The sequence below is a fragment of the Pieris rapae genome, chromosome 9, assembly GCF_905147795.1.
Source record: "Pieris rapae chromosome 9, ilPieRapa1.1, whole genome shotgun sequence".
Taxonomy (NCBI): Eukaryota; Metazoa; Arthropoda; class Insecta; order Lepidoptera; family Pieridae; genus Pieris; species Pieris rapae.
This window is the reverse complement of record NC_059517.1, coordinates 1,819,865-1,844,769: the sequence shown is the minus strand read 5'-3', so window position 1 is coordinate 1,844,769 and position 24,905 is coordinate 1,819,865. Positions and strand designations below refer to the sequence as shown.

Genomic DNA, 24,905 nt, shown 5'->3' with positions numbered 1-24,905 from the left:
TTTAATTAGGTTAATTTAAAAAAAGTGTCATGATTAAGTTACAGTAACTCAAGTGATAAATTCAGTTTATTATGAATTTTCTTTTAATTACATATATAAACATTTCCCGTGAGATAGTAATAAAACATATGATAACTAAATCGTTTCCATTATTTATAATTAAGATGATACTGTGTGCATAAATAAGAATAACGACGATAGGACATATTATCGTGAATATATAAAAGAACCAGACGAAGCTACGTCCAGTCGTCTTTATTTGCGCGCATGGTCGACTGCTTGACCATGACTTTGAAATACATTACGAGTGTTTTATTTATATTTGCCTTGACCTCTCAAAATGTCAACAGTAAATCGGCATGTATGTAATTTAAGTTTTTTTGCATTATTAAGCTTGGACAATTTAAAAATGGAATATTTTATTAAATTTATGTTACAATCTGTGGTTTATAATCGTTCTATTTTCATTAAATAGACGAACCTTTTGCAAGCATTTCTACGATTGGCGATATTTTTGATGAAAATTTTATTTTTGTTTGAATATAAATTAAATTTCGTAATAAATGTGTTGTGAATTTGATTTTTAGATAAAATATGTGTGCCAGCGCAACATTTAAAATCATGCGAGGAGATGTTGGAGATACCTACGAAAAGCAAAGCTGTACTAGAATGTGTTCCTGCAAGAGATAGGTAAGAATTTTAATTTTTGTCCTTTTAATTTTAGAGGATGGTATTATATACGTACCATTTTTTTAAATAATCAACAATTAAATTTTTCATCCTTTAACCTTTAACCCATTAACAAACCTTCCTTTTTCGTTGACACTGTTTCGGTCGTCCAGACATAATTCCCACTTTCTAGTGTTAATTTAGACTTGTATAGCCTTACGACATAAATGCCATATTATATTTATCAAAATCACTTATAAGCATAACGCCGAAATAATATAGTCAATTGTTAACTTAATAATTAAGACTACGAATTATACATGACATACGATTTAAAAATACTTTTTATTATTATCGCGTGACGTACAATGTTGTTTAACATTAACAGGAAAATACAAAGAACACGAGGAATTTTAATCGAGACATGGTTTTTATTATTCTAGCAGCACGGTTTATTTGACAATGAATGTATTTCCAGCTATAACTAAGCTAATATACAAAGGATTTCGATTCGTTCCAATTAGGAATTCTCTTATATAGAGGTCAGTGACCTAGGGATATGTTAACATATACCTATGATATAATGGCAAATATAAAGAGAAATATAAACAAAAGATAACCAGAGATAACAGACACGGCATTGATAAAATTCTCTCATGAGATTAATAAAACGGAAGGGTACAATTGCCTCAAAGCAATTTTGTACAAATTATGACGATTGATCTTTATACTCGGGAGGTTACTGCTACGTTCATTTTATCAACGCGCCAGATTAATTAATAAAAATTATTATGATATTTCGATACAAAGTACATAGCACATTTTGCATATTACCGAATAAATATCTACTTGTGACAATAATAATAGCATTTTAAATTAAACATATTATAAAATTAAAATATCCCCCAGCCGCATTTGCCTGTATGAACGCAAAAATTCAAACCCGAAGAAATGTTTGTTTTGAGTCGTAACAACTAGATGGTTTTTGTAAATTGACTGAAATAATATAATAATAATGTATTGTCGAAGAGGTCGCAAAATACACGTAATCCAGGTCGTAGGTAATCCATGTGAAAGCTGAAGGTTGAAGCTAATTTGAAAATGATGTAATTTTGGAAAATTATGCAATGGTCCATGATATTATCAGCATTCTTATCTCTTTTTCTATTCGATTCAGATGTCCATCACGATTGGGATGTCCTTTCGCAGCAAAGTAGTTTTTAAACAAATACAATTTTTTTTAAACCACTATGCTGCGAATATTTTAAAATTTATACTATTTTTTCTAATCACAGGTTTTTTTATTATATTTCACTAATAAGTTATTAGATTTTAGCAAAAAATATATTTAATAAAAACTAAAAATATCAAAAGAAAACTACAAAGAATACTACTTTAAACTTAAAAGAATTTTCGTTACATCAAATACAGTTGAATTTTACGACTTCTGTTCTGTATCACTATGAAGATTTATTTTATGATTCCACTGAGAACACGAACGCTTGCAGCGATATTAAAATTATATGACGAATTTTCTTAAAACAAGAACGTTATTGATATTAATTCCTACCCTAACAAACTTTTCATATATAAAATTTTGTCAACAACATCTATTTTTCGCTAACTCTTATATATCGCACAGTATTAGTTATAAAAATAATAATCACAATATGTTTAAGACAATTGTGACTTTCATGAGAATAAAGCGGAAATTATACTAAATTAAAAAAAATAAAAGATGCAAAGGCAGGGTAAATAAATGAAACACCATTAATATTTTAAATTGTTTAATATTCTCAATACTATCTATATCAATTGCTGAAGTAATCTATACCTCTAAAATTCTAAAGCAGACGCAATGGAGGATGCCAACCTGCTTTATATAACCCCATTCACTTTGTACGAGCGTGCTCAAGATCCAATAAACTGAGCTTATGTTTCTCTTGAAGGAGATATAAATCTCACTCTATCGCTCTATCTGTCCTTAGAGACTTACGAGTGTTAATCTACGTGAATTAGATATTTTCTTCGAGATGCTTTCCCAAGGATTACTACGCAATAATTGAGAGAAATAATATATATACAATAGTTTAATATATAGATAGATGGTCAGAGTCTTGATTGTCACATGTGTTTTAGTCTAAATAAATATACATTTGTTATTTTTACCAATCGTTTGTTACCCTGTTCATGTATCTTTATATTAAGTAGTTTAGTTTAGTTTTATGTTCTGTATTACGTTTAGATCTGTTAGGGATGGCCAGGCCACGCCTATTTACGTGATAATTTTTGTGATGTTAATAGTGTTATTATTTCAAAGCTAGCTATGTATGCATTATCAAAATTTATCACTGGAAAGCTTAATAATAAATTCTTATATTCTTGAATACCTACTGCCGATACAAAATACATGTTTGAGTTCGAGGATACATAATTATTTATCAATTAAGAAATTATCAGAGTAACGGTTCTTAGAATGTCTCAAATCGCCTAAACCAAAACATATTCATACATAAAACTAGTTGAAAAATTATTTACTATATAAAACTGTACTATCCGATACGCTCCCCAGGGCATTCCAAGTTCGTGTGATTTGATCATTAATTTTAATTACAGATTTACTAAAAAATACTTTTCAACTGTAATTATAATCTATGTAGTAACGTTTAAGGCGAAATAGTTCCAAAATTCACTCAAACCCAGCTACACGGGTGGGGATTCATTTGCCAATTCCGCTGTTATATTATAAAGAAATAAATTATATACAATAAGACTATCAATCTTGTAAACGATAGTCAATACCGCTTACCAATACACGTTTTCAATTTCCTGTCATGTCATGTAATGCTACGTATATGAGGCAGGGGAGGCTTAATGTGCCCATCCATTTGCCGATATGAACACCTAAGTATAGATATTTTAAAATTGGGAAACCCTGTAACCCCCTGTATTTTCGCTTTCAATAGTAGAGGTTTTTAAAATACTGGCTATAATAAATAAATAGTGTAGTGTGTTCTCTGTAAATGTTTACATGTGTTTCTTTAGAATCCCTTGGCTTACAGGTCACTTTTGAAAAGAGTGAACAAAGATACATATCAATTAAATTCGGGTTGATATTAAGACCCAAATCTACAACTGTCACGCAACAGACCTTCTTGTCTATAAAAGAAAATGGTAAATGATATGGACTATAGGGTTTCATCGCCACGGAATAACAAACATATAACTTCTATATTGTAATGTTTCGTGAATATTTTGTTTGTAGAGTGGAATGTTTGAGCTATGTACAACAACGGCAGGCTGATTTGGTACCCGTCGATCCCGAGGACATGTACGTAGCCTCCAAAATCCCTAACCAGGATTTCGTCGTGTTCCAAGAGTACAGGACGGATGAGGAGCCAGACGGTAAATATGCTTAAAATATATTATTATGTAATATTAGTATAGTAAAAAGACTAAAAATTAAATAAATAACTCTTCATATAGGCAATACATCAGAACTCAATATATATAAAACAACTGCTGTGTTCCAACACAAAAAGCCTCAATTAGTAAAATACATTTTTTAAAGTACAAAGCCTTCCTATTCAGGCTCGTAATCTCATCTCAATTATTTAATGTTCGAATATAAAAATATTATGACAAGATTTTTAAACCGCAAAAGAATATTTGCAGAATCAAAATGTGTAGTAACTAAACTAAACAATCTTTATATTTAAATACGATTAATATTAATAATATGATAAAATAGCTTTTCAAGATGCGTGTTAAATTGCTTCTGAATCGTATTTAAGTAATTATAAATCGGCATCCCTCGATAAACATACTAATTAATCACTGATCTTTCAAATGTTTCTCAAAATAAATACAATGCCCTTTGGTGCAGTGTTTTATGTGAATGGAGTGATTCCTTCATAATTTAAAGTTCTTTTTAAGAAGAAATGTAATCTCCAGAAATATACTACGACGACTACGACTTCTATTTAGCTATTTACCTGAACGTTATTGACTGACATCACATATGTCATCCACTGAAATATTTCCGCACAAATTCGACCTAGGGTTCTTTAAGAGTATGGTAATTGTTATGTATGCAACTCTTACAAATTCTTAAGAGCCCGTACATAAGCATTCTGCCAGTGTGTGACCATGGACGACAACATCAAGAAGGCAGAAGGCTCGTAGAGTTGGTCCTTATTGTATAAAAAAACTGGGGTGTATACATTTTTCTAAGACTAAGCTTAAACTCATAAAATTGATTCTCTTTTGTTTTTGTTTTTTAAAATGACGTGCAACGAATGAACACAATTTATCATTCCCACATAGACAAATCGGTGCAGTTTATACTGTAGTCCGATTTATACTGTAAGCGCTACGGGACTGATAAATAGCGTATTTTAATCCATGAAACATAATATAGCTATAGGTGTACCCGAGGCCAGCTATTTTCAGGGTGTAGCCTGGCTGAGGAGTTCTATTTATCAATTCTATATATACCTACTTTTGTTTTATGACGTCATACATATTACCAAGTAAGCTTAGTGTGTGCATGACTATTTGCATTTACCAAAATTAACGATACTATCAAGCATTATTGAGAAAAAATTGCAATTGTTATTCAAGAGTGCCAAAATTTAAAAGAAAAGGACGTTGCCACAATAATAAAAACAATAGAATACGAACAATTAATATGAATGTCGAGGCTATTCTACTTCTTGAGACTATGGGCCTAGTGCGAAGATTACGACGACAATTCGAAGTCGTAGTCTCAAACTAAATAGGGGCTAGTGAAAAAATAGAACACATTAATAGAAACTGTGAATAGTGTTATTGTACACTTTTTTATGTTAATTATCCTTATTCGTTAATTAGTTTAGACTTAATAGTCTCAGTGCAGACACAGGTGTTTAAAAAGAGTATTTAAAACATAAATAAATTAATGTTAAATAAACTAAAAACAATACGCAATTAGCAAAACAACAAACAAGGGACAAAAAGATGAACGTTAATTAATATGAACATGAATATTCACTCTGTCCCAACTTTCATATGTTTCGTAACCAATCTATGCACGTGGGATAGAACCCGTTTGACTAATAGATCGGAATTAATTTAATAGGACGGAGACCAAAGCTATTAATTGCGTAAGAGACATTTAAGCTTGATAGAGATTTTACGGTTCAATGGTCCATCTGCACGTGTAGGAGAACCAAGGCATTGTTTCACCTTTTAAAAAATAATCAGCCTACTAAAACCCTCGACGCGTTTCATCGCAGCTCAAAACAGATTTCATAGAACGATAAAGGAATATTAATTAAATGATACGTGAACCTGGAATCAATTGTTTGTAATTAGGTGTAGAGATAAATTTCACTTTTTAAATCACCATAGAAACGGAAATCTTCTACTTAAAATTGTGGCACTGAAAACTCTCCAATATAAATGTCTATTTAATTTTTTATTTATTTATCAACACTTCATCACATTACAGTATAAAAATTGAACATAATTAAATTAAAAGGAAGGGCAACTGGCGGCCTTATCGATTTCGAGCAATTTCTTTCAGGCAACCACGAAAAAATGTATTAAATTACATAAGGTAGGCAAAAATACATATTACATATATTATAAGAAGAAAAAAACTTAACAGGAACAAAAAAAATAAACTGATCCAGGATACATGAAAAATAAAAAGTAAAAAGTGCACATGAATCATGATCATTTCATTCAAGATCAGTATCACGTCAGTTAGTAGTTAGTAAAAATTTTACTATTATTAAACATAATAAGAAAATTATTTCTGCGATATTTAATCGAAATTTGCTATGAAAGGCTTGTCCGAATTTAAGATTAAATATTCAAATAACTTTACCTTATCAGAAACAGACATAAAATTTTAATTTCCTTTGCGGATATTTCTAAGCTGGGATTAAATTTTTATTACTCTGACAACGGATCGTAAACCCGAACATAAAGTGAAATTCAGAAACGCCGTGACAGAATTTTCAGGCACGTGTTTCGTACAGGCGCTTTTCATGTCATTTATGCTTTACTAACTTCCGAATGACTCTCATATTTGTTACCAAACTTTATACATACACTAACATCTTAAACCAAATCTTCTCGACATGTCCTTTGCTGAAACAGAAAAGATCCTTATTGTATTGTAAAATTGTATTTGTAGAACAATGGTTTAAATATAATATGTAAGTGTTATGTCATGTCAAAAGGAGAGGCATGACCCCCCGCCCCATGACATGAACTGGTTCCAGGACTTAACCACTAATTGAACATAATGATTTTATTTCAATATTTTGTCACCATACAGTTTTTATGTAACTAAATATCTTCAATATTTAATTAATTTAATATAATAACTTTGTATAATATCAAACGTATTAAAGTTCTTGACTTATATGTGTACAAAGCTTTTTCTATCTTTCTTTAGTGTCTTAAAAACTAGGTACGATAAGGTAATGTTAATATTTGTATGTAAAGAAGTACATACATTAAAGAATGCGTGTTGTTAGTTTCGCAGCCGCGAACTACACACTTCTCAACCAAATTATTCCAAAAACTTCATGAACACCGGCTTAGGCAAACATGTTCGATGTACTACAGTACTATGGGAGCTTACATAACAAAAAGATGTCTTATTCGTTTTAGCACTAGTGGATTTAAAAAATAAATTTAATCAACTAATCTTTAGAATCATAACACTAGAAAAGAATAAATTGTAAGTCGAATAAAATAGTCTACAGTTTACATCCAAAAGCAATTTTGATTAATGTTAAAACATTCTTACAACTAGCTATTTCTCGAATCGCTTCAACGTTTCTGCGCCATTTACAATTCCTATTTATTTAGATTGCTCTCAAATTCTCATCGGGACCGTATCCAATTCAAATATTTCTGATCGCTAGATCCAATAATATTGATGGAAATATTTCACTCCACTTTTCCAAGTAGCTGAAATAGAGTACGCGAATAATGTTAGCTTTATCATCGTAAAACTATTTACGGAATTTGCGATACAGAATTGTTGAACATAACAGGCGAAATACGCAAATGTTTTGGTTAAATTTTGGTAACAAGCCGAATATTTGAGCGTATTCAACGACAAAATCGAAATACAGATTTATTTATTTATCACAGGCAATTGCTAGCAGAATTGTTGTATGCGTTTCAGTTATCCAGGTTTCAGGCATGAGAGTATAATCTAAGCGGCACAAGAATCTAATTCTTCTAAGGGTTTTTTTTTTATTTTTGATTTTAAGGGAATTCAGAATCATCGGACATCGAGGCAGGATACGAAATCCCACCCGTATCACCTTGACGTCCGTTCCTCCACAAATGAGCGTTTGTAATGTAGTTTTTGCCGCGCACCATCACTGCGTGAAACCAATCGCCCACGATACCATTTCCGAGCCGAATAAATTAAAAGGCCGGCAACGCACTCACAAACTTTTTGGAATTTAAAGTGACCATTGGCGGCGGTATTTTATTATCTTATGGGCAAGAGCACATAACACACTCCCGTATCATTGTATTATAGTTTGCGAGAATCTTCTTGAAATCGATAAAATTAATATGTAAAAGCTTTCATAGCAACACCATTCATATCTATCATCCAGCTTCAAATAATTATGCAACATTACGAGAAATGAAACGAGAGTAGCGCTTAAAAAACACCTATGCAATCAGAGCACATTTGGTTCACAAAGGGGAAAATTTCAATTCAGCTCTATGTAAACACACTTGACACTCACTGAATGCTGATATCGAGTGAATAGCGCTGACACAAGATTGTTGCATTCGGAGTTCAGCCAGCATTCAGTAAACGCTATTCAGTATGCATGTACACATGTTCTCTTAGCGCTTTAATCCTTTGAAATTTGAGGCATTCTACTAGCCGGTATATTTGAAGTGCGACTAAATAAACTCTACAGCAGAAAACATCATCACTTTTGATTGTTTGATATATGTATTATATATGAATTCTTTCAACACCTTGAATTATTCAAATATCGTCCCCAAATAACTCGTATGTTTCATAAAAATGCCTGGGAAATCGCTATAGCCCCACAAAGCTAACCCAAACAACCTTAGACCCGACATAAATCAGGACGTTTCTGGAAAAATGGACGTCATAAAGGTTGAGAATAAAACCCCTGAAATATATGAAAATTGGATAATACGAGTATATAAGAAAATGAAAAAACCTTGCACTAGGTATCTACGATAGTTAAGACATGCCATACCTGATCCATATATATATTATATGGATATATACATAGAAGTATCATCCCATAAATTATTGAGTAAATTTCTACGTCTGTTACTTTCATATTACTAACCCGAAACAGTTATAGTTTCGTCACTATTTGCATGTATCAAGTCTTACTTAGTTTTTTTGGGTAATATTTAGTCGGCACTTAGCGGTATATGATAGATATTCCTTTGAATCTACTGTACACATCAAATCCCTAACTTTAGTCCTGAATCGATGTGAAACTGATCGAAAATTAGCGTGATTCATGTGTTGAATGACCCTTTTTTATATTGTCCTGATTTACATGTTTTATTCCATTCGTTTTGTCTTAATAAGTTGTTATTATGTCTTATGTACTTTGCACTCCTTGATTACCTTATCTAATTTAATTTTTGGAATGACTGGAAGAGATTTGATTTTCTTATTTGGTGATTACGTCAATAGCAATTATTTACTTTTTACACATATTGCCTTTTCATGAAAACGAAATGCATCTTCACACAAGAAATTAATACGTTTATGTAGTATTATTTTTCAGAGCTGGGGGGGTTTAACTACAGTAAATCTGCTTACGTAATACTTAAATGGGCCCATACTTAGTTAAGTTTTGACTCTTACTACCCTCAATTTTAATTTGAAGCGAGATAAAAACTTAAATTGTCCAACATTTCCTGCTGTATTAATGTGCTAACGTAATCTAGTACTTCAGAATAATCCATTGTAATGCCCTAAAATCTCCTACTATGCTTGTGGGAGCTTAACGTCTCTCCCAAAATAGTACACTAATGGATATACTGTAATTAAATTATTAAATAGCGCGGAAGTGGCGTAATTAAACGAAAGCATATTGTTGGGTCTCCGAGGACAAAAGACTGTTTCTTTGCACAATGCCAGATAATTAACGAAACGCAAGCTCAGTAGTTGGCTTTAGAAAACCGCTTTCATTATTTGATTAAATTCGTGTTTACCCTCGGAATTCACAAATAAAGACCGTTAATTTGTTTTCTTCTTAAATCTCATTATGAATTCGTTTATTCACGCATGAATAATACGGAAAATCGAAAAAGTTATTGAAAATAATTATGGATATTTATATATACTCAAAGGCGTTAGATAACAGATTATATATGAAAATTCGATACATATGAATATTGGACGAGTCTTAAGAATCGAACTAAGATCTATACTAGAGTTTAAGAGAAGTATTCGTCTAATAGACTATCTTATCTTCCATGTCATGTGGAATCGGGTAATATTAGAGCGATTTGAGCATGTACGACTATATACTTCGTTGACCGGGCTTAAAACACAACACTAACTAGCTAGTGCGTCCAGCAAATAATCAGTTAACACAACTGGGAACTTATATTAAATAAACAAAATTGCGCCTATTAAGATATTACCATCGCAACCTATTTCGTTCTTTATCGAATTGTTCCAACAACATGACCCGGGCATTTTATGAATTGGCCGATTCATGTTAGATTGTTCTTCATTGCGGCGAATATACCAAATACCGACGTCGCGACTAGAAATGTAGCGCCTTATAAAAAGCAATTGTTTATTTGCAGCGGAATTTCGGTACGAGGCGGTAATAGTTGTTCACAAAGACCTGAACATAAATAACTTAGATCAACTCAAGGGTCTGAAGTCTTGTCACACGGGAGTTAACAGAAACGTCGGATACAAAGTAAGTATTATAGTTAGAATTAATTCCTTGCCAACGAATAATTGAAGCTGTTTAATAATTCAGAAACTGGTCTGACGACAAAATATCAACAATCTCTTTTCCTGTATTAATGTTATAGGTGCGAGTTTTGATTGCATTAAATACACAAACGCGAACTCAAAAAAAACAATAGACGTAAAATTTGTTTGGCTTGTATAATGTGTATCGTCAAGTCACACACATATTTGCTAGTTTTAGGGTCCGTTTCACAATGTATGGATAAAGTACCAAATGTAACACATAAATTATTCGGAAGATAAAAGTTCCGAAGAAATTTCGATGTTCTACCTAACAGTCGTGAAACGCAACAATAGTGTTTATCCTACCAATATGTATTAAATAGCTTATTTGTAACTTATCCGGACATTTTGACATTTTGATTTTAACAGGCCCTTAGTGTCTATTATTAGGTTAGTTAGAACTAACATAAGCTAAAATAAAATTAATATGAAAGACATTTGAAACATTTCAATTCACTTTACTGTTTGATATTAAAATTATTTGTGAATTATCGAGAAGTTAGGATCTTAATTTGGACTCTAAATAAACAAAGCGAAAGTAGATACCATGGAATGGAGATATAATTAAAACTGTGCGACAAGAACAAAGTCAAGGCATAGCGATATTTATTATAAATGTTTTTATATCAATAAATAAAACATCGCCAATAAATTCAATAAAAATTTGCAAATGAAACGAGAGTAGCGACCCAGATTCCATCCAATATTAAATATAAAGATTGATTTAGAAGATTTCTATAGGCCTTTGCTACACGAGCTGTCAACTTACAAGTATAATCCGAATAGCCTTTACATTCCCGGCGAAACAGTTTTCAGCAAGTCGTCAAAACCAGATCGATAACAATATTCAAACGATAGCTTAATTAAGTTCCCCAAAAGTAACTTCGTCCAATTCAGACGCATGCTGCATGATCCGAACAAGCACAATTCCGTATAAAACTTTTGACAAACACTTGTTATTAATTTAATTAGTAATTCGAGACTTAGCTCAAAGTATGACACCCATAATTAATTAATTTAAATAAAATTAATTAATTATTTCAAGAGTAAAACAACGAATATTAAATCTAAAATAGTTTTACAATTCTCGTCGCGTAAGCCTCCTTAAGACATTCAACATAGAATAAAATCATGTTTCCAGAAATGGATTCTTTTTGCGGAGGGAATATTATAATTTATTGGAGATTGATATTCGATACATGCCGCAAAGTAATAAGGTTTTTATACGTGAACGTAATACAGGAGAAATACTGTCTCGCAAACGTTTATATTGAGTACATTCGGTTTCAATGCTTTAACTTAAGACTTTTTATTTTGTTGTTGTGAAAAAGGCTTGCCAACAGCACACAGTTACATCGGTACAATAAAAATAAAAAAAAAATTGTACCAATGTACCTATCCGTTTCTTCAATGTAAAATCGATTTCAAAGTGTGGGCGGGAGCAACAATTAACGATGACAACACAACTGAGACTATATTCTGTTAGATAAGCAAAGGCACTCATAGTATTTTATTGTCATACATACATACATACATGTCCTAATTATTATTAGGAAACGAAATCGTCTACAGCGATTGTCATGACATGAATTGATTGTCCATATGTAGTTTACGGCCTCATACGGCGCATTTGAGACACGTTTACATATAATATCTAATATCTAGTTTTATATAAACGGTTTAGTTAAGGAAATTTTAATTATACCCTTTTTAGATTCCGCTAACGATGCTAATGAAGCGGGAAATATTCCCAAAAATGACTGACCGGACAATATCGCCTAAGGAGAATGAATTACGCGCCCTATCGACGTTCTTCAAGAAATCTTGTATCGTTGGTACTTGGTCACCGGATCCAAAGACAACGGCTGCGTGGAGTGAGTACTGGATTGATTATTATTATATTTATATAGAGTCACATCTTCTAGAATGTTCTCTTTATTATTTATTAAGTTTGTAAGGTATAACCAAAATTCTACTAAAAGAATTGTCTAAATATTTTAGTAGGTATAGAAATTCAAACCTTGGATTCAGTATAGAAACCTAAAGATTATATTTTACGAAAAGCTTTTGTGAAAGCATCCTATTAATTTTAGTTTTCAATGAACGTAGTTACAGACAGAGAAAAGTCAAAACAAAGTAAAGATAACATTTTTACTTTGTATTTTTAATGCAAAAGTCCGAATCTTGAATTCCTAAAACTTTAGTAATATTTAAATGAAAACGAAGCAGTTATATCAATTTGAAGTGTCTAGTCAAAAATCTATTTTATAATGTGTCATTATTACTTACATGCTAATTATAGAGTAATTTTAACAATAAATTTGTTTAAAACAAGGTACGATACTAGTTTAATTAATAATGTAAATAAATCGTTTTCATCGTTATAAAAATGAGATTCGTAACTAAACCCTTTTACTAAACATAAACGTTTAATAATAAGCGAGGTTCAGGTAAGGGTCATCAAGAAAATGAGACTCAAAAAGAAATGAGGTTATAGCAACAAGTTGCTCTTCATAAAGAACTTTCAGAAATTTTTCACATCAAAGTGAGGATACTCGAAAAACTTCGCAACTCGACACAATGATTGATTAAACCGGAGGAAAGTTTTACTACTTGTCTTCCATAAATTTAGAAATATGACTATGATATACACTATAATTTAGTGTATATCATAGTCATATTTCAAAATGTTATATGCATATATACTTCCAATGAGTTTAGAAGACGGAACGAATTGCTGTTGCTGACAAAATTTCAGTCATTTTTCTCTTCTTATTTAGCTACACTAGCCTCTTTTACACTCGGCAAAGAGATCGCATATAAGCAATCACAAGCACAGCTTACATGTGTGTTTTGGTGTACTCGTGTGCAATGAAACAATAAACTAAATAAAAAATTATAAGAATATTTTTCGTAAAAATTTTGAGATTTCAAACAAATCCCAATATTTTCCAACATACTTGTAACTTTACGATAACGCATACTAACAATTATGTTTTTAACGTGTTTAAATTTATAATTTTACTGCGTGAAAGATATCAACAAAGAATACTGTAATGCTTATAAATACAAAACCGGGCAGATTGAGTAATATATTGATTTATTAATTTCATATATATATTGATTAGATTCCATCTCTATAAAACCTTATTAATTACAGAGGGTCAATATAGCCAATTGTGTGCAATGTGTGAACACCCCGAACGATGTGATTATCCGGACAACTACAGCGGGTATGAGGGAGCTTTAAGGTGCCTCGCCCATAATGGTGGAGAAGTCGCGTTCACTAAGGTCATATATGTGCGGAAGTTCTTCGGGGTATGTTATCTTTGAAGTTTCAAATCCCTAACAATTCACCTGAGTTAACTAACTATATACATATATAGGTATATTACTTATTTAATTTATTAGTTTAAATTTTAATTAAAATTTCTTACTACGCCGATTATTTTCCTGTAGATGAGTTTTACTACTAATTAGATACGCGTATAAACGCAATAAACTCAATAACTATCGAAATGTTTTTACCAATAAATACATATATAATATAAAAAAATGAAAAAGCAAATCAATCACAATAATATAGTTGTTACATATTCGTAGCACAGAAAAAAAATAGGATTGTTAGGATCGGCATCCCTATTCAGAGAAGGGTTCTCATCCCGGGGTTCGAACCCTGGCTGTGCACCAATGAAATCTTTCTATTTGCACATTTAACATTCGCTCGTAAGGTGAAGGATAATATCGTGAGGATACCGACTTTTGGGTAAAAAGTCAACTGCGTGTCAGGCACTTGCCTATTAGATTGACAAATGCAAGGAATACACATATCTGAGGCTCAGACCTAAAAGATTGTAGCGCCAGTGTATTACTTTTATTTATTTTATTCCTATTGAAAGAAAATCTGAAGCCGCATCTTGTTCACGTAACATAAACGTATGAACACTATTAAGTCTTAGTTCAGAAACTTTGCGGTTTAGACATCTTCATAAATACGTAATTCAAACATATCTCGACAGTTGCCAGTAGGCACTACACCCGCCAGCCAATCACCAGAGAACCCTGACGAGTTCTCATATCTATGCGTGGATGGGTCTAAGGTTCCGGTTAGGGAGAAGGCTTGTTCCTGGGCCGCTCGACCTTGGCAAGGGCTATTAGGACATAATGACGTCCTTGCCAAGCTCTCCCCACTTAGGGAAAAGATAAAGCAGTTGGCTGACGCTGGTAAGTAGTTTATGTCAGAGCGGAATATGATTATGTAAAAAACTATTTCTTGTATTTAATTATTTTAACTATTTATTTTTTTCTTGTATAAATGTATAATGTATGGATTTCCATAGCGAAATACCTAATTGCATAAAAAAGATTTAACTTTAATAAAGATCGTTGTCAAATACGAGATAAAATGTCCCTTGAAAATATAACCATCTCTCATTCATTATTGTACGGACTGAGAATCAAAAAATATTTGCATATTCTTGTGAAATATATAAAAATATAAATTTAAAAGTATAATAGGTAATCGATTATGACCTTAAATTTAAACATACAATTTAAACTACTCGATACCAAAAAGCAGTCTCCTCAAAATTCTGCCTATTCTATTATATAAATGGGATTCAAAAATAATAATTATTACCAGCTGCTATTTTCAAATAAAAATATATTACATAGGTGCCAGCTCCAAGCCCGATTGGTTTGTGAACGTTCTGGGTCTTTCTGATAAAATCCATCACGTCGCTGATAATATACCAATCAAACCAGCCGACTACTTGCAAAAGGCTAACTACACTGAAGTCATTGAACGTGGCCATGGACCACCTGAGCCAGTTGTGAGGTAAGTATAAATGAGGAGTAGACAAGTTATTTTTATGTGTTTCTCTCTTTTAACACATCGTAAACTCAATATGGCAGAAAGGGACGAATGAGCACATTGGAAATTAGTCTCTCATTTAACTAAAATAATTGGTAACGAACAATGCAATGGTTGTTATAATATTTAACCTGGCCTGTGTTTAATTGTATTTTTTTTCATGTATAATTAAGTGTTTTTAAACCCTTTTATAGGTTATGTGTAACATCAAACGTGGCGTTAGCAAAATGCCGCGCAATGTCAGTGTTTGCCTTCAGTAGAGATATTAGACCAAAGTTGGATTGCGTACAAGAGGCCTCGGATGATGCCTGTCTTAAAAGTGTAAGTAATAATTCATTTTTGTATTATCTTACATATTTACACATGTTTGTTTTATATATGTATATAAAAAAAATCTCGAAACTGGTTGCTTGGTAAATATATCTTATTTGAGATAAGGCCGGGTAGGTCTTTTTGGTAGTATTTCTTGATTCTTTTTTATAAGTAAATTTTTAGTATGATTCCCGTTTTACACCATAGGTATCTTCATATATTTAAATAAAAATAAATCTTCGAGGTTTGCTTATAAAATCAGGAACTTTTAAAAGAAAATGAATAATTTAAAAGATACATAAAACCCGACATAATAATATAAGCCCCTATAATTCATAATAAATAGTTATAAAACCAAGCAAGTATTTATCAAAATAGATTCATCAATTTCGGTTTCAGCGATATACACGTAGAGTTATAGATAAGTTATTTCCTTAGGTACAAGACAATGGATCAGATTTGGTCTCCGTCGAGGGAATGAGGGTAGCGTCTGCCTCAAAGAAATACAACCTTCATCCCGTATTCCACGAAGTGTATGGAGATAACAAAATACCGAATTATGCTGTTGCGGTTGTAAAGAAAAACAGTGTGTTTAATAAAATTGACGATTTGAGGGGAAAACGGTGAGAAATTATTTTTTTCCTAGTCCTTATCTAAGACCTATCTTCTCAAAACTAAAAAAATAACCATGAAAGTTAAACATAGACACACATACATACTAAATATTTAGGATGAAAATAAAAATATTTCATTTATAAACTTTAACTTATCACTTTAACCATCACTAATTTTATTATTATTTATATACATAATATATGACGTACCGTATATATAAGTTAAAAATTTGGCACTTACTCTTGAAAATACCAACCAATATTGCCATACTTAGGGGGTTGCCATGAAAATAAATTTGGCCAGTCTTGCCACTATTTGGTGTTATAGGTAGGTAAACACATTGTTACAGGTACAGTTATTATCACTTCAATTACCTTTTTACAGCTCATGTCACAACTCCTTCAGCACTTTCAGTGGGCTGCAGGCTCCACTATATTATTTAATCAACAAAAGACTCATCACCTCTGATCAGGTATGTATTAATAACAAATTATTAAAACTTTAGGCAAGTTGTATTTGAAAAAAAATACCTGATGTATTTTTAAATAAATTAAAAAATATTTTAATATTATGAGTTTAAAGTATCCATAAAAATATTTCATTGCAAATAAAAATGGTAACCTTCTTCCTTTACTTAAGAGTTTGGGTTTTTTTCCGTCGTTGCGGGTTTAAGTGTTAACACGTGTTTCGGATTTAATTATTTAGTTTTTTCTATTTTTATCGTAGTTTAAGCTGACTTATCTAATTGGTGGTGGTTAATTAATAACATCAACTAATAACGTAAGTTATTTTTATTTATTTTTTAATTTTTCCCTTTAACTTGTTATATATTTAGTAGTCCTTAATGGAGAAACATCCTCCAGACCCTCCGGATCCTCCGGATAGGGTCTCTTCTCCGGTTGAGTTAATGGATTCATCCCCCTCAATGTTTTCCCATCCCGGTGTCAAACGCAGACTCGACACTGACAAAGAAGTTTTAATGGAACCCTCTAAAAAACCATTGATTGAAGGCCGGTCATCTGCTGATGATGTCAACCCTGGGTTTTATACCCATCCATCATTAACTGACTCACCCAAGACTTACCTTGTCAATGACAAGGGTCCTTTTATAGTACATGTTTCTTGCCCTGAAGCTGACCCATCCGCTGGTACATCAATCCGCCCAATTAAGTTTGGTCACTTCTTGGTCAAAAACAAAGTAGCCAACATTGTTCGAGATGGTGTTAAGAAAGTGGGTCGTAACAGAATATCTGTTGAGTTTAAGTCGGGTTTAGATGCCAATAATTTTATATCTAGTCCCATAGTACCTTCCAGCAATTATTCTGTTACTATTCCCAATTATAATGTTTCCCGTATGGGCCTTGTGAGAGGTGTCCCAGCTGATTGGTCGATGCAAGAATTTGTTGAGACTGTTGAAATTCCCGAAGGTTTTGGTATAGTCCTCAAGGCCAGACGCCTAAATCGCAAGACAATCTCCGATGGTCAAATTACATGGACTCCAACACAAACAGTTGTTTTGACGTTTCAAGGACAAAATCTTCCGGAGAGAATATTCTCCTGTCATAATTCCCTCCCCGTAGATACTTACCAACTTCCGACAATCCAGTGTCTTAACTGTTGCAGATTTGGCCATGTTAAGTCACAATGCCGGTCGAAACCTAGATGTTTTCGTTGTACTCTAGCCCATTCTGGCGATGAATGTAATATCCCGGAAACAAAATCATTATGTTTATTTTGTACTGCCCCACACTTTGCAACCAACAAAGCATGCCCCGAGCATAATAGACAAAGAAATATTAAACACTGTATGTCGCAGGAAAATATATCCTATCTGGAAGCATCAGCTCACTTTAGACCTAGCAGTGGCAAATCTTTTGCAGATTCTGCAAAAGCTACCCCGTCCTCTTCATTCAGTTTATCCCAGCCCATTATTATACCTTCCCAAGTATCCCCCCAGACTACATCATACAGGAAAACTATATTTCTCCCTTCTCGCTCTAGGCCAACATCAGGTAAATCTTATGATAAAGCGGCCCATGAGGCCATTACTTCCAATTTTCCCTCATGTTTACCAAATGGTTGTGCCATAAGCCCCTCTTCCCTTATCAACAATGAAGTTTCCCCTAATGAAAATCTTCTTGACTGCTTATGGTCATTGATTTGTAACATGCTATCTAAGTATGATGATATCCCCGTACCGTCCCACGTTGCCCAAAAAATCAACTTGCTCCACTCATTTGTTACCAAAAATGGCGAATCTGGTGATTCAGTGGAATTGTAAGAGTATTCGTAATAAAAAATCCGAATTAGCCTTTCTGATCAACAAATTCTCTCCATCTATTCTAGCCATATCGGAGACTTGGTTATTGCCGGATTCCCGCTTTAGGGTTTCTGGGTATCGTTGTCTCCGAGATGACAGGGATGATGGCTATGCTGGCTGTGCCTTTTTGGTCAGTCGATCTCTCACCTTCCACTCATTATCCCTTCCTCATAGTGATGGTATTAATGCTGTGGCTATGAGGGCTTTTAATATCTCATTTATTTCTGTTTATATTCCCCATCCCCATTTTGACCTCATTTCTGATTTACGTTCTATTATCCTTTCGGTTCCTCCTCCTGTTGTCATGTTGGGTGATTTCAATGCCCACCATGTTGCTTGGGGTTGTCATTCCTCAGATTCTTTTGGGTCCCTTCTACTCGATTTACTTGATGATATAAACATAAGTGTCTTGAATAATGGGTGTCCTACGAGAAGGTGTCTTCCATCTCAGAATCCCGCTAGCGCAGTGGATTTATCACTTTGTTCTCCTGATCTCTTCCCTTTTCTATCCTGGCGGGTTTTTGAGAGCACATGTGGAAGTGACCATTTCCCTATTTTCATTGATCTCCCATCCAATTTAAGGAGTGTTATTCGCCATTCTCCTCTCTTAAAATTTAATCTGAACCAGGCCAATTGGTCAGACTTTTCATCCACTATGGACTCAAAAATAGCTGCGCTCCCCGCAGTTTCTGCTGAAAACTGTCTATCTTCATACAATGATTTTATCAATTCCCTTAACTCATCTGCCTGTTTACATATTCCTCTTAAACCTTCAACACATAGAAAAATTTCCCCTCCTTGGTGGGATTCCGAATGCACAGAGATGATTCAAAAAAGAAAAGCATCAGAAAGGTCATACAGTCTCTGCATGACCTTGGAAAACTTTTTAATTTATCAACAAGCCTCTGCAGCTGCTCGTAGACTTTTTAATAAAAAAAAACGTCTTGGGTGGCATAAGTTTTGTGAGAGCATGTCTCCTGGTACCCCTTCGTCTGTGGTTTGGAGGCAGATCAGAAGATTCCGATGTTCGCTCAATTCCTACGATGTCCCTTTCAATGATCCTTCCAGCTGGATTACCTCCTTTGCCGACAAATTGGCTCCTTCTTCAGTCCCTTTTTATGATTGTCTTCCTTTTAAGTATAATTCTTTTATCCCCTCTTCAAACAGTCTGGATTGTCAATTTTCCTTGGAAGAACTCAACAAATCATTAAATGGTCTTTCTGACTCTTCCCCTGGAGTAGATGGAATCCCCTACTCATTCCTCATAAATTCTTCGTTAGGCACGAAAAGATACTATCTTGATTTAGTCAACATATTTTTCGATCTTGGAATTATTCCTGACTCATGGAATCGACAAATCGTCATTCCTCTGCTTAAACCTGGCAAGGACCCATCAGATTTCTCTTCATACAGACCTATTGCTTTGTCTTCCACCCTCTTAAAAATTATGGAATATATGATTAAAAATCGTTTAGAATGGTTTTGTGAAAATAACAATATCCTCGCAAAATCCCAGTTCGGTTTCAGGAAGGGCTTGAGTACGACGGATAGTTTAAGTGTCATAACCACCGATATTCGGATTGCTTTTAAAAAGAAACAGTTCCTTGTGGGTGTTTTCTTGGATATCGCATCTGCGTATGACCACGTGCTGGTTCCAGTGCTCAGGCAAAAAATGCTTCAGCTGAGTATCCCTGAGAAGTTAGTACGTTTTATTTGCAATTCTATTTCGTGTCGTTGTGTTATTATAAGATCCCAAAATACCGAGCTGTCTCCTAGATCTATATGGAGGGGCTTACCTCAAGGTTCTGTGTTGAGTCCACTCCTGTATAATATTTACACCTATGATCTGGAGCTTGTAGTGAATTCCTTCTGTCAGATCCTTCAATACGCGGACGATGTAGCCTTATACCTTTCATCAAATTCAATTGAAGAAGCATCATCACGCATAAATTCGGCTCTGGATTACTTGGGTGATTGGTTAGATGATCATGGTCTTTCCATTTCTGTGTCCAAATGTACGGCAGTCACGTTTACTAGAAAATACAGGGTTCCTCAATGTAACATTTCATTTAAAGGGTCCCCGGTGTCTTGCTCTAAGCATGTAAAATTTTTAGGCCTTATTTTAGACTCAAAATTAAACGGTGTTCCCCATTTCAACCATGTCATTAAAAAAAGTGAGAAGGGTGTTAACGTTCTTCGTTCGTTATCTGGTGTGAGATGGGGAGCACATCCCTACTCGCAAAAGCTTTTATACAATGCTGTAGTACGAAGTCATTTTGATTATGGCACCTTCCTTTTAGATCCTGGCAACAAGCAAGCCCTTGACAAAATTTCCAAAATTCAATCAAAATCTTTACGCATCATCCTTGGTGCTATGAAATCCTCACCCATCAATGCTCTCCAAATAGAATGTGCTGACCCCCCCCTGTATCTGCGTAGACAATTTTTAAGTGACCGATTCTTCATCAAAGTCCTTCAATATTCTTCACACTCCATCTTGTCCAAATTACGTCGCTTATCTTCTCTTACGATGCCATCTAGTACAGGTAATGTTCCATGCCTATTACTCAGTTTTAAGAAACTATCTCGTCTTCCTAATCCCGTTGAAAGTTTCCCTAGTAATCCCTTGTTTTTAAATAGTTACGAATCCCTCATTTTTGATCCTAAAATAATTTTAAACTTTGGAATTGATATAAAATCCCCCCAAGCTTCCATTTCTTTTCTAGAAAAAATTTCTAAAGACTGGCAGGGATGGTTGCCGATGTATACTGATGCCTCCAAGTTTCCCAGTAATGAGTGCATCGGTGCGGCTGTATGGGTCCCTTCATACAAAACAGTTTTGAGCTATAAACTTCCTCCTTTGACCTCCGTATTTTCAGGTGAAGCTTTTGCAATTCTGGAGGCTGTTTTGTACGCTGAGTCCCATAACCTGAATAAAGTTACAATTTTTTCCGATTCTCGCAGCTGCTTACAGGCAATTCTTTCTAATCCATTTAGATCTAAAAAAAAACATATTACAATTTTAAAAATAAGAGAAGCTTTGTTTAGGTGTAGTAAAAAAGATATTCAAATTGTACTTATATGGATACCTAGTCATTGTGGTATAGCGGGTAATGAAACTGCTGACTCTTGTGCAAGAGGTGCTATTTTCTGCGGGTCTTGTCAGCACCCTAACATCTCAGCCCACGACCTAACAGCTCTTGCATACTCCCACCTTCTAAAATCCTGGACTATTGATTGGCAATCTTCTAAAGAAAAAACCGGCAAGCACTATGCCAATATTCAATATTCAATCCCTTCTTCGCCGTGGTTTTTTAAACATAAGTTTTTAAGCAAAAAGGTCACATCTTTAATCTGCCGTCTTCGTATAGGGCACGCTTGTACTCCCGTTCACTTAGCCAAAATTAAAATTAAAGACAGTTCTCTCTGTGAGTGTGGTATGGACGAAGGCTCGACAGATCATATATTTTTTAACTGTTCTCTAATTAATGACTCGTTATATGACCACCTACCTCCAAACTTCCCTCGTCCATGTAACCTTAACTCCCTTCTTTCCCTCCCATCCAGTCCTATCGTCAAAATGTTAGGGAAATTTATTTCTGCTAATAAATTAAACTTATAGGATTCTCCCCTCCATAACTTGTAGTATTATGTTAACCTCTTGTATATATTAGTATATATCTATGATTGAAGTAAGCTTTGTGTGTGTTGTCTTTTTTCTGTGAAGTCATTTTTGTTTTGGGTAACTCTGCTTAGATTTAATTCAATCCATCAAATCTATCCTCACCGTGATAATGCTTAGAACGTGACATTGGCGGAATTGTGATTGACACAGAAGTCGCCATTAAAAATAGAATGAATGAATGAATGAATGAGTTTGGGTTGAGTTTGGGTTTGTGTTGGTTACAACTATATATAGATGTTTGATAATAGGTAAATAATACAATTACAGTGTATCAAGAATTTTGGTGGCTTCTTTGGTGGGTCCTGTGTGCCTGGTGTAGACAAAGCAGAAAATAATCCTAGAGGTAATAAAAATCACAACATTGTACAAATGTATCTACTTTTAAACAATTTTCTATATTATGCAAACTACTTACCTAAAAACCTGACAATTCTACAAAAATATACTATATTTCTACATATTAATACCTTTTATTACTTATGTCCTTAAATATGTTTAATTACCTAACGTTTTTAGGTGATGATGTATCAAAGCTGAAGAAACAATGCTCAGGAGATGGCAATGCAGTCAAGTGCTTGAAAGAAGATAGGGGAGATGTTGCATTTGTTTCTAGTAAGATATTACAATTCATATGTAGGGTAGAAGAAATCTAATATTTAATTATTATTTAAAAAAATGTTATTGTTTTACTTTGTCTGATCATTTTCATTGAATTATTTTATATGAAACACTCATTAACCTGAGGATTTGAGACTTCAAACAAAATCTTTAATAATTTAATTTAATATTCTTTGACATCATAAAATTGTTAACTTATGTTTTCTTTTAGGTGCTGACTTATCTAACCTCGATGCATCTCAATATGAACTACTATGCCTTAACAAGGAAGCTGGGGGCAGGGGTGATCTTAGTAGCTTTGCTACTTGTAACATTGCAATGGAGCCGTCTAGAACTTGGTTATCTGCTAAAGACTTCCTATCAGATGTCTCTATTGCTCATACACCTTTAAGTCTGGCACAACTGCTTGATAAAAGATCTGATCTATTTAATATTTATGGAGAATTTTTGAAGAATAATAACATAATTTTCAATGTAAGTAATTTTACACATATTAAATTCAAAGCAAATTGAAAGATCTAATAAATTAATTTTTCTTTTCAGAATGCTGCCAAAGGTCTAGCTACAACTGAAAAGTTGGACTTTGAAAAATTCAAAACAATCCATGATGTTCTAAACAATTGTGGAGTTGCATGAGTTTGCAACTACAAAAAGGTCAAAATTAATACAATGTTTAATTGTCCATGATTTATTACAACACAAATAAATAATACTCAAAAACGTCTACTTAATTTACTTACAATGCTGCTAAAAATAAGCTAATTGCTACTGCACCTGCTAACATTGCATATCCAGTCGAGTAAACCTCTTTAATTGTTAAGCCTTTAGCTGTGTCCCAGTACAAATGCCTGATTCCATTAGCAAAGTGGTATCCCAAGGGTGCAGCCAGACAGGCCTTAGCAAGGAAAATAGTTGCTGGTGACAAATTCAAGCCTTCAATCATTGTCACATAATGAGCAACATCATTAGGCAGAACTAAAGCACCAACACCTAACGCTGTTATGTATCCCGATAGCAGCATACCTAAAATAATGTATCTAACTATTAACTTGAAATAGAAATCAATTTAAACAAAATCAACACAGACTAATGAACTTTGTAATAAGAGCATCATCAGTCATTTAAAGTATACCCAAATTACTACAAGATCACAATAACATTACTGTTTCTAACATAAATCTAACCTGCAGCTCTGTGTGTGACGGAAAGGAGACTCGTAAGTTGGGGCTTATAAATCGTGAGGTGAGGAGACATAGGTCGGTTTAGTCGTTCATTTTTCACATCGAAATGCTCATCTTTCGGTGGCTCATATGGTTTGAATGATATTTTCGGTACTGTCGCTGACGAAGCATATTGCGCTGTTCTTAACGCAGGTCGAAGCTTGGCCACGCTCCCCAAAAGTGATTTATTGCTTAATCTACAACAAATTTCTTCATAAGATCCTCAATTTATTAAACAAAAATAATGTATTACATAATGTTGTGATACAAACTTACCTGGCACAGCAATAAAAATTCATTTTACTCAAATATATATTATTCAACTAGATTTTATCAAATTATAATAACAATTATTTTTCGAAAATAATTCAGATTTTTTCAAAAGACAAATTAAAAATTAAAATTATTGTAGATCTTTCTTTTTTATTTAGTAGTCAATTCTTTTGACGTTTGACATATCACATCTGACGATTTGACAACTTAAGAAGAAAACATGGGTGAGATTCAGAACAGTGTTGCCAGTGATTCAGTAAATTGTACATACTGAATGTATAGTGGCTGCTGGTGGCACA

General features: G+C 33.5%; 2 protein-coding genes across 2 annotated transcripts; one reads left to right on the top strand and one right to left on the bottom strand.

Annotated features, from left to right (window-relative positions):
• Positions 1 to 200: 200 nt before the first annotated feature.
• On the top strand, positions 201 to 23,836 carry LOC111001948 (transferrin). Its single transcript, XM_045629348.1, has 15 exons — positions 201 to 361; positions 588 to 690; positions 3,935 to 4,074; positions 10,513 to 10,631; positions 12,405 to 12,564; positions 13,851 to 14,008; positions 14,710 to 14,914; positions 15,365 to 15,527; positions 15,758 to 15,884; positions 16,314 to 16,498; positions 16,875 to 16,962; positions 22,763 to 22,838; positions 23,012 to 23,107; positions 23,325 to 23,587; positions 23,657 to 23,836. Exons 1-15 carry the CDS (start codon positions 268 to 270, stop codon positions 23,747 to 23,749), a joined length of 2,070 nt encoding a protein of 689 aa, XP_045485304.1. The 5' UTR covers positions 201 to 267; the 3' UTR covers positions 23,750 to 23,836.
• Positions 23,786 to 24,688, bottom strand: LOC111001945 (succinate dehydrogenase cytochrome b560 subunit, mitochondrial-like). Its single transcript, XM_022272024.2, has 3 exons — positions 24,610 to 24,688; positions 24,298 to 24,530; positions 23,786 to 24,136 (listed from the first exon to the last, which is right to left on the bottom strand). Exons 1-3 carry the CDS (start codon positions 24,630 to 24,632, stop codon positions 23,850 to 23,852), a joined length of 543 nt encoding a protein of 180 aa, XP_022127716.1. The 5' UTR covers positions 24,633 to 24,688; the 3' UTR covers positions 23,786 to 23,849.
• Positions 24,689 to 24,905: the final 217 nt, after the last annotated feature.

Coding starts and splice junctions, on each gene's coding strand:
- LOC111001948 (XM_045629348.1), top strand. CDS start 268: ATGGTCGACTGCTTGACCATGACTTTGAAATACATTACGAGTGTTTTA. Junction 12,565..13,850: donor AAAGACAACGGCTGCGTGGA/GTGAGTACTGGA, acceptor TATTAATTACAG/AGGGTCAATATAGCCAATTG. Junction 15,885..16,313: donor ATGATGCCTGTCTTAAAAGT/GTAAGTAATAAT, acceptor TTATTTCCTTAG/GTACAAGACAATGGATCAGA.
- LOC111001945 (XM_022272024.2), bottom strand. CDS start 24,632: ATGAATTTTTATTGCTGTGCCAG. Junction 24,531..24,609: donor AATTTTTATTGCTGTGCCAG/GTAAGTTTGTAT, acceptor AATTTGTTGTAG/ATTAAGCAATAAATCACTTT. Junction 24,137..24,297: donor CGTCACACACAGAGCTGCAG/GTTAGATTTATG, acceptor ACATTATTTTAG/GTATGCTGCTATCGGGATAC.